A 16,506-nucleotide genomic window follows, 5' to 3' on the forward strand; every position below is an offset into this window, starting at 1 on the left:
TGGCTGCAGATGGTGACAGGTGGGTGGTGCCTTGCAAGCCGATGGTGGTGGCTGCAGGTGGAGACAGGAGGGTGGTGCCTTGCAAGCTGATGGTGGTGGCTGCAGGTGGAGACAGGAGGGTGGTGCCTTGCAAGCCGATGGTGGTGGCTGCAGGTGGAGACAGGAGGGTGGTGCCTTGCAAGCCGATGGTGGTGGCTGCAGGTGGAGACAGGAGGGTGGTGCCTTGCAAGCCGATGGTGGTGGCTGCAGGTGGAGACAGGAGGGTGGTGCCTTGCAAACCGATGGTGGTGGCTGCAGGTGGAGACAGGAGGGTGGTGCCTTGCAAACCGATGGTGGTGGCTGCAGGTGGAGACAGGAGGGTGGTGCCTTGCAAGCCGATGAATGAACTATTTACATGTAAAATGACAAAAACAAAACATGAAAGAACAAAAGTGAACTATATACAGAAGTTAAACATTTCATTGAAATGTAAAACTTAGTGAAGTGGTGATCTCCGGCGGGGTCCCAGAACTTCTGGTCAACCCTCTGGAACCACACTTCAAGACGGCCACTCAGACACCTACAAGAGACAGAAGAAACATGAATGACATCATGATAATAAATAAATTACTCAGCAGCTTTTTTTAAGCTTTTAGTTTTCTATTAAAAGCAGAAAGTGTGTCAGCCTTCAACTAAAAGTCCTGCCACCCCTTCTAGTTTCTGAAATTCTCTGTACCACAAGTTTTCCTATGTTTTGAGAATGATGGGAAATAAGAAACAATCAGATATTTGAGATAAATTTTACAGAGAGCCAGTGTGGAGAGGCTAACTCAGGAGAAATGTGCTCTTTCTTGTCAGTAATCTGGCAGCAACATTTTGGATCAGCTGAAAAATTTTAAGGGCATAGTTTGGGGATCCACTTAAGATGGTGTTACAGTAGTCCAACACAGATGGGATAAAATGCGTGGAGAAGATGTTCAGCATCACTTCAGGACAGGATGCTCCTTATGTTGGTGACATGATGGAAATGAAGCTACTCTAGAGACGTGTTTGGTGTGAGCACTAAAAAACAAATCCTGGTCAATTAACAGGGACTAACTGATCAACCATCTTTAAGGATTTAAGGGCCAAAAAAGTTCCCTAAAATTCTGAAAAGGTGGAGTCTGTCTGGGCTGAAGGTGGTGCACGAGTGGAGGACCCAACAGGATCCACCAGAGTTTGGGGCTTACGTCGTTAGCTTCAGGCCTTGCGTGGCTTTTTGGCACATGGCAGCTTGTCGTCATCATCATCACGCTTCCTCTTCCGGCAGCCACAAAACAGAATAAAAACCAATCAGAGCAGAGCTCACCTGTTTCCATGGCAACTCCCGTTTAAGAAAAAAAAAATATTTTAAAGAGAATTATTGAGACAAAAAGGCATAAACCTAATCCACTGACACGGATCAGGAGTGAGGAGAAGATCTGGAGTGAGAAAACTTACTGGGAGCAGCAGGGGTTCAGGGTGGCTGCAGCAGGGCGGGCGTCAAACACTGGCATCCTGCAGGAACACACACACACATTTTACAGCAGGAAGACAGTGTGGACATACAAACAGAAGCTCAGCTGCTGATCTAAACATTGATCAGGATTTGTCTTTTACTTTCTGGGATCCAAAAGGGACCAAGAACTGTCCATGAAGGAGCCAAAACCATGACAGAGCCCTGACCTGCAGACACAAACACACACAGAACCGATGTGAAACAAGCTGCTGTGGTGGCATCAGCTCACCAGCTCACACATACAAAAACACATCCTTCCATCATAGGAAAGAGCTGGGGAACGGAGACATGTTCACCTGTTTGCATCAATTACATCTGATCAGCTTTTATCATCAACACTGTTTCATGTCATTCATCTTTCCAAAGAAATCATCTGTTTATCTGACCATATTGTTGGTTTTTAGAATTTATTTATTGATTGGATTAAACTTAAATTGTTGCCTAAAACAGACTTTTATATATAAAAAGAAGGCTTGTTGTGGACCAACTATTTCACTGGACCCTTGCTGGACTTTGCTGGACTTTTAATCAAGTCACTTCACATTCTAGCTCCTAAAAACCAAATTGTATGTGATGATTTATTTCTATGACTTTATCCTGAATTGCTCTGAAATCTTGGTTACTGATCAGCATCTTTATGGATGAAGCAGCATGAACATCTGCTCGTTCCCTCCACCCTCACCTGTTCCTGTCAGCACCTACCGGACTGGTCAGGTGAGCCGCCGGCAGGAAGATGAGAGCAGGGTAAGCTGGACCCAAGACTGCAGGGAGACCAGGAGGAGGAGGAGGAAGAAGAGAGGGATAAAAGAGGAGAGGAGGAGCGGAGGGGGGAGGAGGAAGAAAAGAGGTAAAAGAGAAAAGAGAGGCAGGAAAAGAAGGATAAAGAAGAGGGGGACAAAGAGAAGGATGGAGAGGAACGGGACGAGGGAGAACACGAGGAAGGGAAGAGGAAGGAGGGGAGGAGGGAGGAGGAGAAAGAGGAGGGCTGGTGTCCATTTCCTGTGACACATGATGACATGTTGCTGCAGTTCAACGTCTCCCAGAAATCAAAGAGCAGAAAACTAAAGCAGGAAAATATGTCGGACTCTCACTGCAGATTTATGACACTAAGACTGAAATACAATTATTATTATTATGTTATAAAGCATGAAAATGTATGAAAATGAGTCTGCTTTGCATTGTAGACCAAGTTAGAGTATTTCTTATTTGTGTACTGATGGTTACAGTGCAGAGTACACACACATATAATAAACACACCACCTGATTTCTGTCAGTGTTCAGTAAACACACTCCCTGGTCTAAATTATTCTGTGTAATTTGTAGAAAGTCTAGAAGCATATTTTTTTATTTGTTACATATATTTAGTACTTAATTTAGTATTTTGTTGTATTTTAGTATCAGAATATTTTATTTATCAAAAAACAGCCTTCTTCTTCTAAAAACCTTTTTTGTGTGTGTTTATTTTTTTGTTTAAAGTGGAAGTTCTGGGCTAACAATTTAATTATTAAAAATGTAGAAACATATAAAATGAACTAAACTATCCATCCATTCATCTCCAGGTTGGGTCAAGCAGAGAAGCCCGACAATCCTTCCTCCTCCTTCCACCTCACTTCATCACTTCATGTCCAACATTTATTGTTTGTTGTAATAACTGAAACATCTTCTTGTTCAATCAATCTGCCACTCTATTTAAATTTGTGTTTTTCTTTTGAACTTTTTAGTATAATATGTTTTATTATTATTGTTCAGCTGTTTTTGTCCAGGTTCTGCACATCCTTTTTGTATAGTGTAGAACAAAAATAGAGACCAGATTTAAATTCCATGTATGTATACATGTGGGCTGCATGCACCTTAATCACTTGTTGCTTTAAGTAGCATATCTGAAATCCTCGTATGAAAATACCGGTGTATAGTGTTGCTTTTCATTCATGACTTATTTCATGTTCTAATACTTACATCCCTTTAAAAGCAGCACCTTGAACAAGTTGCTGCTAAGTCCTTTTTTGTTGCTCTTTGAACGCGTTGTTGCTGTGACGACTCAAATCGCCTCCGGGGATTAATAATATTTTCTGACCATTTTGATTTTAAATAACAGCAGACAAGCTGGCGGACACTTCGCACATGCACACTTGATTTAAAGTCTGGAAGCAGAGGCGGGAACGTCGGCGTATCGGCCAGAGGCTTTGAGCATGCGCAGTTCATTTGCAGTCTGTACGCAAAGGGGTGACGCCTGCGTCTAGCCACAACATTAAAATAAAATCTTTTAGTTTTATACATCACAAGCAGTTTTAATCTAACAGAACAGGTTTAATGAACACAAATCACTTATAAGTTGTTTTTCTTCTTAAATGTACTAAAGTTGAACACCAACAGCCCAAATAATAAAACTTCAAGTGAGTTTTCAGTTTTCAAATACAAATTTTCTGATCTAAATTAGTTAAATCAGACTAGAAATAAAATCTGAGTTTTATACATCACAAGCAGTTTTTAATCAAACAGAAGAGGTTTAAGGAAAACATTAATATTTTCCTAAACTTATCTTACATTTCCTTAAACCAAATCACTTCTAAGGTGATTTATTTTCTTGAAATGTACAAAACTCTAATACTTACATCCCAAATATTAAAACTGGCATTTTCAAATGCATATTTTCTGCTCTAAATTAGTTAAATCCAGACTTAAACTCATGAATTTTCAGAAAAGCTGTTTTATCAGTGAAATCTTTGTTTGTTTTTAAATAATGATGCACCTCCGTAGCAACCATGGAATCCAAGCCAGCCTGAGCCATTCTGTGCAGTTCAGTGTATGTGGACAAAATGGTGGTATGAGATGTTCTTATTGTCTCATATCAGTGAAGGTGTATAATTTTTACCTGAAAAAGCTCCAAAAACACATTGACATCTGTCCATAAAAACACAGCAGCTCTGCTACATCTTGGCTTATATTTCTATTGTTTCAGTACACCTCATGTGTTCATCTCACATAAAAACAAATAGTCCGCGGTGTTTATTTATTTATTTATTGCTGTTTTTATCAATCAATGTTTATCTGAACGGTGCTTGTGGTGGACCTCCACCTGTTTTCTCCTCAGCCTCTGAACGCTGGTGGACCTCCACCTGTTTTCCCCTCAGCCTCTGAACGCTGGTGGACCTCCACCTGTTTTCTCCTCAGCCTCTGAACGGTGCTTGTGGTAGACCTCCACCTTTTTTCTCCTCAGCCTCTGAACGGTGGTGGACCTCCACCTGTTTTCTCCTCAGCCTCTGAACGGTGCTTGTGGTAGACCTCCACCTGTTTTCTCCTCAGCCTCTGTACGGTAGTAGACCTCCACCTGCTTTCTCTTCAGCCTCTGAATGGAGGTGGTGGTAGACCTCCACCTCTTTTCTCCTCAGCCTCCTGATGCTGGTGCTGGTTGATCTCCACCTGTTTTCTCCTCAGCCTCTGAACGCTGGTGGACCTCCCCCTGTTTTCTCCTCAGCCTCTGAACGGTGCTTGTGGTAGACCTCCACCTGTTTTCTCCTCAGCCTCTGAACGGTGGTGGTTGTGGACCCTCCACCTGTTTTCTTTTGAGCCTCTGTAAATGGTGGTGATGGTTCACCTCCACCTGTTTTCTCCTCAGCCTCTGAACGCTGGTGGATCTCCACCTGTTTTCTTCTTAGCCCTCTGTGAACAGTAGTGGTGGTTGTGGACCTCCACCTGTTTTCTCCTCAGCCTCTGAATGCTGGTGTACCTCCACCTGTTTTCTCCTCAGCCTCTGAACAGTGCTTGTGGTAGACCTCCACCTGTTTTCTCCTCAGCCTCTGAACGGTGGTGGTTGTGGACCTCCACCTGTTTTCTTTTGAGCCTCTGTAAATGGTGGTGATGGTTCACCTCCACCTGTTTTCTCCTCAGCCTCTGAACGCTGGTGGATCTCCACCTGTTTTCTTCTTAGCCCTCTGTGAACGGTAGTGGTGGCTGTGGACCTCCACCTGTTTTCTCCTCAGCCTCTGAACGCTGGTGGGCCTCCACCTGTTTTCTCCTCAGCCTCAGAACGGTGCTTGTGGTAGACCTCCACCTGTTTTCTCCTCAGCCTCTGAACGGTGCTTGTGGTGGACCTCCACCTGTTTTCTCCTCAGCCTCTGAACGGTGCTTGTGGTAGACCTCCACCTTTTTTCTCCTCAGCCTCTGAACGGTGGTGGAGGAGGACCTCCAGCTGTTTTCTCCTCAGCCTCTGAACGGTGCTTGTGGTAGACCTCCACCTTTTTTCTCCTTAGCCTCTGAACGGTGGTGGACCTCCACCTGTTTTCTCCTCAGCCTCTGAACGGTGCTTGCGGTAGACCTCCACCTTTTTTCTCCTCAGCCTCTGAACGGTGGTGGACCTCCACCTGTTTTCTCCTCAGCCTCTGAACGGTGCTTGTGGTAGACCTCCACCTGTTTTCTCCTCAGCCTCTGAACGGTGGTGGTTGTGGAGATGCACTTTTATCTCAGAGTTTGTTGAACCTGCTTTCGGAAATGGGGCCCTGGTTTTACTCATGTTTAGTTTTTGTTATGATCGTGGTTTAGGTTTTTGGTTGTGTCATGTTTAGTTTTCTGTTTTCCCTCATGTGCTCTGTAGTTTCTGTTCCTGGTGTTGTGGAAATTTTATTATCAAAGACCACACTAAGTGAGAATCAAACAAAGTATTTTTATTAAGAGCTGAATCGCAATGAGAGTCACACAGTCAAACAGCTTTGGCTGAGCGAGTCCCAAAGAGATTCACACAGGCTTGGTTAATATAGACTCGCATGACATAAAAGCAGGTGCAAGTCCTCAATACGCTGTCTTCAGAACCTGCTCAAACTGGTTTTAACACAGTTCTTCTCTCCTCTCCTTGGATGTGTTACAGACACAGATAAAGAATACTAAGAAAGAAAAGCTCATTACCAAATATTTTGCAGGGTACAAGTCGTTCTACTCAGTGAAAAGTATAAGGCCATACTTTTAAATACAGAGTGCAAGATTACACGTCTCATCTAAATATCACACAAGCATAAGAGTTATATGTATAATTTTCCATTACAATGGCTCGGTACTTCACCTGGTTTGATTACTCCCTCTGTGTATCTTTACTTCATGGTTTTCATTTGTCTTTGTCAGATCCTTGTGGTTTATTCCTGTTGTGTGTGGATTTTGTGTTCCTAAGTTTTGGAAATAAAGCTTCACCAGCACCATTCTGCCTCCCAAATGGGAAAGAATGGGAGACAGCATGGTCTCCCATTCTTTGTGTCATGTTGATGCTGTCGTGGGACCTTTCTACAATATATTTCCACAGACTGTCAACAAATGTTTCACTTCTGTACTCTTTCAATGAGTCTTTAAGTGCATGGACTAAATTAACTGCCATGCTTAGGTTAAGTCATGGAGGCTGGAGGGTGTCGGAGAGAAGTTTTGCATCCCCGAAGAGACTTCCAAATGTTGCAAGAAGACTGACAAAGCTAAGGTCTAACTGAGACAGTAAACCTCTGGCATCTGCAGCTCTTTCTCCACTACTTTCTATCATGAAGAACATGAAGTACAGCTGGTAATCTGTCTATTCGATTCTTGCCGATCTCTTATCACTGAGTTTTTGTAACTCCCTCGGCTGATCTCTGTACATCTCTTTTTGAACATCAGCCACTTTTGGTGAACATAGGATCCAGATGTACGTGTAAATCATCTTGAATAAAGAAAACAAGTAACCAGCATCTTGATTGCCCTCACAGCATCAATGTCAGGCCTGCTCCTTTGTCTCGGGTGCGCTCCACATCCACAGTCTACTGATCACCGGTTTCAACACTACATTACCCAGGAGTCCTCTGCTCAAGCAATCTTGGACTACACCTGTGTCCGATCATCACCCTCAGTTGATGCTGAGTCATCTTGCTACTTATACTCCCTGCTCAGACTGCTTCATTGTGTAGTATTAGCTTGGCTCTTGTTTGACCTGCTCCTGTCATCTTTGTATGAGAAGCTTTATTAAAAAACCGTATAACTTGCCTGCGCTTGTGTCCGTCCTCCCTCTGGTTCTACCTGACAATCAACAAGTACCGAGCTGAGGCAATGAGCACTACAGTGTAGTTTTGCTTCAGCCTTTACTGTAGCTGCCACTCCAGAATGTTTCCCACTCATCACAGATACTCCATCGTAACCCTGTCCTACAAGACTGGACTGGACTCCGTACTCAAGTCCATATCTTTCTAAACATATATATATATATATATATATATATATATATATATATAAAATACAGATTAAGCAGATCAAAGGTTTAACTGGAAAGGTTGCAGGGACTCCAGTGATGCTCAGTAGCACACACAAGCAGCAGATGCAGCATTATGAATCCAGGTGAATCATACATTGGCACAGGTTTGATTTGTTTGTCATCAAATTAGTCACAGTCCTCAACACAAGATCTGGTTTACTCACACTGATCAAGGTCTAATGGATGAATTACCGCCTCCCTGCCCTGTCTCATGGAGGATCTTTCATCTTTAATAACTAATTATGCCACTGAAGCCCAGAGAGACCACAACTCTGAAGGGCAGCCTGCAGGGAGAAGAAGAAATGCCGGAGGTTTGACTCCAGTTGCATCATCATGCCAAAGGCAGTCTCTGTGCTTCCCCACTGCATGATAACAGGCCAACAGATACTTTCCCAGCATGTGTAAGTAGGCAAAGGTTGATAGTTGCAGGTCTATAACAGAGATGAGAGCAGCACAGATGGTTCTCAGTAAGAAGGATAATACATACTAAAAGCAGGGATTTGATAATGCAGCAGTAGAATGTGAATTCCATGAGCTGACAGTCACAGTGGAATTCAGTGAGGAGATCGGTCAGTCACTCCAGCTGCTGTCAGCATGGGACAGAGCGAGACGATGAGGACCACCGTATGAATGAGGAGGAAACAAAATAACACTGATGGGTAAACCGAGGCCTGCTGCTTTGTGTGTATGGTGGTTGTAGAGATTTTATTAGTGGCCATCTTCTGTTTGCTCAGCCAGTCATGTGACCATTGCAGCTCAGCCTGCAGTCAGGCAACACGATGAAATAAATCAGAAAATAAAGTCAGTGATGCTAATGATCTACCAGCCATCTGTGTTCATGATCACCATCTGGCTGTCTCCCTTCATGCGCACACACAAAAACACACAGGCCTCATTTTCTGCAGACTGTTTATCACTATCATCCCTCTCCTCTTCTCTTCTAGATAAATTGTTTGGGAAACGACTTCTGCTGGCCCGACACTATATCATGTCTCGCAAGTCCTGGTTAAAGATGGTTCCCACCAAAAACTGTGATATCCTGATGACATTTCCAGGTACGAAATGCTGTGATCAGCCTCTTTTTTCGTCTCAGTTTACATTGAAATGAATGATTGAAATCACTGGAGCAGCACAGACTCAGAACCAGTGTAAAAAACTCTTCTAGAAAAACTAACTCAACGGTGATTGTCTTCAGCAAAAGTGGGCAGTATTTTAACAACAGTCCAGTCGGACCTGCGACAGTTTGCTGCCACCTCGCAGCCCATTCAGGACTGATTTTGTCTCTAAAACGATTGTAACTGAAGCCCGCCTGGATCTGATGCAGTTCATGTTTTACTCTGGTGGAAACAAACGCTGTCATAGATGAGTCCGTTTTCTTCCTCGTTGGTTGCCTCGTCTTCTCCTACAGTAATTGTTGATGCAGTGCCACCTCTGGCAGAGTGGAACACGTTATTTATGAGGTCTGATTCATTTGAGTCTGTCAGTGTAAACAAGAACTTGGTATGTAAGAATGATGCATCCCCCTAACTGAACCAAGCCCCTAGTTGTACAGATTCTAACATACAATCCTGGCTCCTAAATGATCCAATTTATTTACTATTTTAAGTATATCAGCCTCCAAAATGTCATAAATCAATTTAAAAAGGCATGTGGGGATCGCTTAGAAGACAAGTTCCCTTTGAAGGAGGAATGCTCACATTTCTGTTTGTAAAACATGAAAACAACATGGGAGGTCAGTGCGAACGCTGCTCTGAACAAGCGAGGGATGTGGTCACGTAGCTGAACCAGCGGGTTCAACATTGTTCACATGCTTTTCATGCCTGGTTGCTGTGGGCAGCACACACCGACGTCTGCTTTGTTCCTGTTTGGTCATAACAAGGGGCACCTTCCTAATTGCTGTTGCTGCATAGTTCAGCTAACTGCTGTCATTTATTTTCACACTGAACTTCTTTAATGCTTAACAGCTCAAATAATAAAGCATATTAATTCTCTGCTTGCTTACTCTTCACTTTGTTCAAATACTCTGAGTGGTAACAAACAGTAATGAAGAAAATTCTTTACTCAACTTTAATTTCAGCTCAAAAATTTCTCAACAATTTGTTTATAAGAATCAAAAGTAATTTGTTGCTGAAATAATTAGAAAACTGACTCAGTTTATTATCTGACTGCAGGCCACATACAGAGAGTAATCTTCAGAAGCGTGACCTTTAACTATCACCAGCATCCGCCCCACATCATGGCTGTGATTAATAATTTGGTTCAGCCTGTTCAGGTCAATCATGCATCTGTGCAGGGAGTTCAGCTGAATATACACAAAGAAACAGTCAATATGTAGTTTTAAGCTTACTAATGAAAAACATGTCATAAAACTTGAAAAGTATTTTCACTTCCTCAGATACAATAGACGACCATACTCTGCTGTGGCTCCTGAATCAGATTCGTGTTGGAATCCCACAAGTCAGCATCCAGATCCGACAGCATAAACACACCCAGGCTCACGCGTTCTTCATCACCACCACGTTCAAGAAGTAAGACTCAAGCTTGTGTCTTTGCTCTTGTTGTAGTTGCTAAGCTGATTTTGTAAGGAGTTTTACACCATTGTTTAAAATGATCAATTTAACTGACTGCACAACAACGTGGTGATTCAGATGATTATTTGTGGTATGATTGCTTCCTGTTTTTTTCTTCTTCTTTTTTTTAGAAATAAATTAATTAAAAGAATAGTGTCACATTATAGGAGATATATTTTACACATCCCAGTTCTGCCTGGTCCCTCTGGATCTCGGTCCGTTACCTGTCGCAAAATATCAATTCTTCTCCATCTGCTCCTGTGAGATCTGTCTCAGATCCCTCAGGTTTCCATTCCCAATGTGAATATTAACAAATGTGCTGCTATTTATAGCATCAAAATTCAGAAGCAATTATAAAGACTCCAACATATCTACGTTTACAAATGTAAATCTGTTGACAACCTAGCATAGCGCTAGCTTGAGGCCTCACTGCAAAGTAGTTTTGTTAGCTTTTAAATCATATATTAGTAGTATCATTCAGTAAGAATGAGGTAAACCACCAGCAAAATAAATAGAAATTTGCATTTCATGAAAAAATACTTTTAGAAAATTCCAGATAATAATTCAACCATTCTTTGAATACCCTTACATCTGGCTTGTAGCCGGTGTCGGCTAATGTTGCTGCCATTGTCATGTACACATGCTGTTAGTTTTCCATTGAGCCTCCAGTGTTTGGTAGCTGTGGAAAGAACATTAATCAGGTTTTCATAAGTTTGTCTGTCTGCCAGGACTTGGTGAAAGCCAGATTTACAACGCTTGCTAACTACAGTGTCATCAGACAGTTTCTTTGGTTTTGTGCTGATAGTTTTTCTTAATGTCACTGTAAATTTAGGCAAAAAAAAAAAAAAAAAATCCATAAAACTTATAAAACCTCAGAAAAAACTGATGGAAGCATGTCTATCATCCTTGAGATGAAGTCCACTACTTGCTCTATAAACATCAAACTTCATTTAGCAACAAAGCTAGCATCTGACTGCTGATGTGTGGATGGACTTTCTGTTGGATGCGTCACTGTTAAATGCATTGTCATGGTAGAATTGTGATATGTCCTCCTAACACAACTGATTCACCATGCATCATTGCTTATAAAACCTTATATGACATAGGCAATTATGCTATTAGGCTAATGTTTTGCTAGCTTTCTTTGACTCTGATGTACTGGGCCTCATTTTCATTTATTATTCCTGTCAGGGTTAAGGTTTTTTATTGGTTGCAGTCTTTAGCTCTACATGTTTCTTATGTCTGTACTTCCCTAGCATCAAATCTCATTGCACCACACACGTCATAACAGTCTTTTGTTATCTTTTGTTGTGTTTTCCTGGCACCTCCTGGTGGTGGTAACATGTTACTACAAGTAAAAAAAGGACAGTCATTTATCAATAGTCATAAACTATTTGATTTCTTTTATCAGTGACTATTTTATGGAACGGCAGCCATTTGAGTCCACAACATTTGATGAGATTAAACATCCATAAAAATGCATCCAACTGTATTTCCAAAGTTTCAAGCTGTTAAGATGTGCTCTTGATCCCATAATAAGAGATAATGCTATTTTAAAAGAAAAATATAAATTTTTTATCATTTTTAATTAGCACATGGTCATTTTTGCCATGTGACTTTGCATGTAACATCAATATATATATATATATATATATATATATATATATATATATATATATATATATATATATATATCAAGCTTTTATTGTTTTCAGGATGAAATGGATGTGCTTGATACTATGAACTATATTTATTTAAAAAAAAAAAGAGTTATTTTTAGTTAAAAAAAAAAATTACAATTTGAGTGTGTCCCTTAGTTTGACTTACCACCCCGTCACACTTACTATAAAAATATGCTCTTATTTTACATGGCATCACAAACAGGAAATGACATCATGTGAGCCTCTGTAGGAGCCAAGTTCAAAACAGAGGCTGTGTCCGAATGTGCACCCTACTCCCTAACCCCTCGTTCACTACGTAGGACTGCACTACATATCACATTACATAGTGACTCATTCTCTTAGCGATTCAGACACAAAGTGGCCTATTTTTTTCTTCGACACAAACCACGTGACTACCGCCGTCACCACGGCAACCACAACCCGCGTCACTCGATGCAGTATTCTCCATCGGAGAAATGGCACAAGTTTTAAATTCTTATTGACGCTAATTCAGCTTTTAATCGTCCAAATAAGTAAACAACGGCAGAAAAGACGAAGGAGACGTGATGAGGAGAAAACGGATGTAGAGAATGGCACTTATTGTGTTCGCAAGACACCACGTAAGTAAATGGTTTTGGGTTTTTTTTTTTTGTAACCTGTTTATCACAGACAACGCCATCTTCTGGGCAAAGTTAAATATACTTTTGGTCCTCATCTCAAATTAAAAGCTGCTGTTACAGCTAGTTTTATGGGAGATCAGTCTCCTTTCTCTAAAGAGAACACTGCTGGCCTTTATGTAGACCAAGAACAGGCCTCAACTCCAGCTTATATCACATCTTAGTTATACATGTTATAAATTGTATGTACTGGATTTAAACTAAGAATAAATTGAGACACTAAATAAAATGACTATTTACATAGAATGAACTTTATTGGTTAAAAGAACACCACATTGGAAATTAACCAACAGAATAACATGCTTAACAACAAACAACACAGAGCTCCTTCAAACATTGAATTTTAAGTAGTTTCATTACTTGGAAAGTTGTTTTTTTTTTTTTCTTTTTCATTTTAGTCTTTTGTTTTATTTTTTTCCTTAAGTATTTCACACAAACTCACAAAGTTTTATTTCTTTTAGGGACCACCACTTTACTGCCAGGTGAATAAAACTGTCCCCCTCCAGACCATGTATTTTGATGGTCACTCTGACCTCCGCCCTGACTTCCGCCTGAACCGAGACGCCATCTCGGGTCTGATTGGGCAGCTTTGGGCTGCTGGGGGAAACACCTGGACACACTGCTGTTTCTCTTCTGGCTGGCAAGCGGCACATCATACCATGTTGTGGCCCGGGCCTTTGACATGCCCAAGGCCACGGTCTGCGACGTTGTCCACAGGGTTGCGGAGACCATACTGGCTCTGCGCAGAAGGGTCATCAACTTTCCCTCTTTGGATGGACTGGCAGAGGTTTCAGCTGGTTTCCAGAAGCTTGGTGGATCTGCAGCATTTAGGAAGGTGGTGGGAAGCATTGATGGCTGCCACGTCAGGATCAAGCCCCCTGGTGAGAATGCGGAATGTTATTTTAACAGGAAGCTTTTTCATTCCATTCAGGTCCAGGCAGTGTGCGACCATAGAGGCAGATTTCTGGACATTTTTGTTGGATATCCAGGATCAGTACATGATTCCCGTGTACTAAAAAACAGCCCCTTGTACACCCAACATCTTTACCCACCGAACGGCTTCATCATTATCGGCGATGGTGGATATCCGTGCCCGTCACAGCCCATCACCCTCCTTCCTCCTTACAGGGAGCCTGTAAGGAGTCCCATTGAAGCCCGGTATAATCGACACCACTCCAGGGCACGAGCTGTAATAGAGAGAGCATTTGGTGTTTTGAAAAGCAGGTTTTTTCTTGTTTTATTCCTTTGTCTTGTTTTGTTCTGAAGTCAAACAGCAAACTAAATATGTAAAAAACATTTCAAAAGAGACAAGTGTAAATAGTTTCAGTAGAATAAGTGTGTCCCTATAAATATGCCTTAAAAATGTAACTATAATTGAAATATCCCTTGTTATAAGTTATCTATAAGTTTATTGTTTGAGTTTCTATTTTTATTTTAAATAAAAAGAACTCATCATTAAATGTTCCAACATTTTATTTAATTTTCTCAACTATTTTTCCTAATAGAGACAACAATCTCTCCTCCCTTTCCTCCTCCTTTTTCTCCCTTTCCTCTTCTCTCTTTTCTCCCTCTTCATCTCTCTTCTCTGCCTTCTCCAGAAAATGGAGAAGACTCTCGCGCCTCGGCCGCTTGGCAGGGGTGCTGCTCTCGCCCTCATCTTCCTCATCATGTGACAGAGGAGGGTGCCACAGACGTGGAAGGGCTCTCCTCACAGGATGAAGCAATAAGGCAGGGAGGCCGTACAGACGGTTTGCTGCCTATCGCCTCATCCATCAGGGAGAACCACTTCCATGATGCAGCAGTGGGCTCCTCCGTCTCAGTGCCAGTTCCTGTGGGTGGTTTCCTGAGCTCCTTCAAACATGGGATTTTAAGTAACTGTAACATGGTATTTACATTGTACTGTATATAACGATCACATTTGAAACTACAAAAGTCACAAACCTTGTAGGTTTTTTTTAGGTTTTCCCACTTTTTGGCTGCCCGGGCAGGGCTGACCTCCCGGCTCAGCCCTATTTTCTGCAGCACAGCCATTAAACCACACACCACACACAGTATTACATAATAGCAGCAGCAGTAGTACATACATTAAATTAAAATAATAAGCTTACTCCCAGCCGGCAGCCGAAGCAAACCTCCTCCCATTGAAGAGCTGGTCCGCCGCCACACGGAGGCGGACCAGCCTCTCCACGTCCTCATCCATCTCTAAAAAGACAAAAAACGACATACACTCATGGACAAAATTGTTGGTACCCTTCGGTTAATGAAAGAAAATATCACAATGGTCACAGAAATAACTTGAATCTCACAAAAGTAATAATAAATAAAAATTCTATGAAATTTAACCAGTGAAAGTCAGTTATTGCTTTTCAACCATGTTTCAACAGAATTATTTAAAAAAATAAACTCATGAAACAGGCCTGGACAAAAATTATGGTACCCCTACAAAAGACTGAAAATAATGTGACCAAAGGGATGTGTTAATCCAAGGTGTGTCCACTAATTAGCATTACAGGTGTCTACGATCTTGTAACCAGTCAATGGGCCTATATATAAGCTACAGGTAGTCACTGTGCTGTTTGGTGACATGGTGTGTACCACACTCAATATGGACCAGAGGAAGCAAAGGAAAGAGTTGTCTCAGGAGATTAGAAAGAAAATTATAGACAAGCATGTTAAAGGTAAAGGTTATAAGACCATCTCCAAGCAGCTTGATGTTCCTGTGGTTACAGCTGCACATATTATTCAGAAATGTAAGATCCATGGGACTGTAGCCAACCTCCCTGGACGTGGCCGCAGGAGGAAAACTGATGACAAATCAAAGAGACGGATAATACGAACGGTAACAAAAGAGCCCAGAAAAACTTTTAAAGAGAATAAAGGTCAACTTCAAGCTCAAGGAACATCAGTGTCAGATCGCACCATCCGTCGTCGTTTGAGCCAAAGTGGACTTAATGGGAGACGACCAAGGAGGAACCATTGTTAAAAACAAACCATAAAAAAGCCAAACTACATGTTGACAAGCCACAAAGCTTCTGGGAGAATGTCCTATGGACAGATGAGACAAAAATGGAACTTTTTGCCAAGGCTCATCAGCTCTATGTTTACAGATGGAAAAATGAAGCATATGAAGAAAAGAACACCGTCCCTACTTTGAAACATGGAGGAGGCTCTGTTATGTTCTGGGCTGCTTTGCTGCATCTGGCACAGGGTGTCTTGAATCTGTGCCGGTACAATGAAATCTCAAGACTATCAAGAGATTCTAGAGAGAAATGTGCTGGCCAGTGTCAGAAAGCTTGGTCTCAGTCGCAGGTTATGGGTCTTGCAACAGGACAATGACCCAAAACACAGCTAAAAACACCAAAGAATGGCTAAGAACGAAACATTGGACTATTCTAAAGTGGCCTTCTATGAGCCCTGACCTAAATCGTATTGAGCATCTTTGGGAGGAGCTGAAACATGGCGTCTGGAAAAGGCTTCCTTCAAACCTGAGACAACTGGAGCAGTTTGCTTATGAGGAGTGGACCAAAATACCTGCTGAGAGGTGCAGAAGTCTCACTGACAGTTACAGGAATTGTTTGATTGCAGTGATTGCCTCAAAAGGTTGTGCAACAAAATATTAAGTTAAGGGTACCATCATTTTTGTCCAGGCCTGTTTCATGAGTTTATTTTTTTAAATAATTCTGTTGAAACATGGTTGAAAAGCAGTGCCTGATTTTCATTGGTTAAATTTCATAGAATTTTTATTTATTATTACTTTTGTCAGATTCAAGTTATTTCTGTGACCATTGTGAGTTTTTCTTTCATTAACCAAAGGGTACCAACAATT

General features: G+C 41.6%; 1 protein-coding gene across 1 annotated transcript in view; it reads left to right on the top strand.

Annotated features, from left to right (window-relative positions):
• Positions 1-14,399, top strand: part of LOC121644300 — a 60,140-nt gene extending 45,741 nt beyond the window's left edge. Inside the window, exons 2-4 of the mRNA XM_041992163.1 lie at positions 8,717-8,827; positions 10,168-10,300; positions 14,279-14,399. Of these exons, the coding sequence (XP_041848097.1) occupies positions 8,717-8,827; positions 10,168-10,300; positions 14,279-14,399 (365 nt within the window). The remainder of the gene's footprint in view (positions 1-8,716; positions 8,828-10,167; positions 10,301-14,278) is intronic.
• Positions 14,400-16,506: the final 2,107 nt, after the last annotated feature.

The sequence above is a fragment of the Melanotaenia boesemani genome, chromosome 8, assembly GCF_017639745.1.
Source record: "Melanotaenia boesemani isolate fMelBoe1 chromosome 8, fMelBoe1.pri, whole genome shotgun sequence".
Lineage (NCBI taxonomy): Eukaryota > Metazoa > Chordata > Actinopteri > Atheriniformes > Melanotaeniidae > Melanotaenia > Melanotaenia boesemani.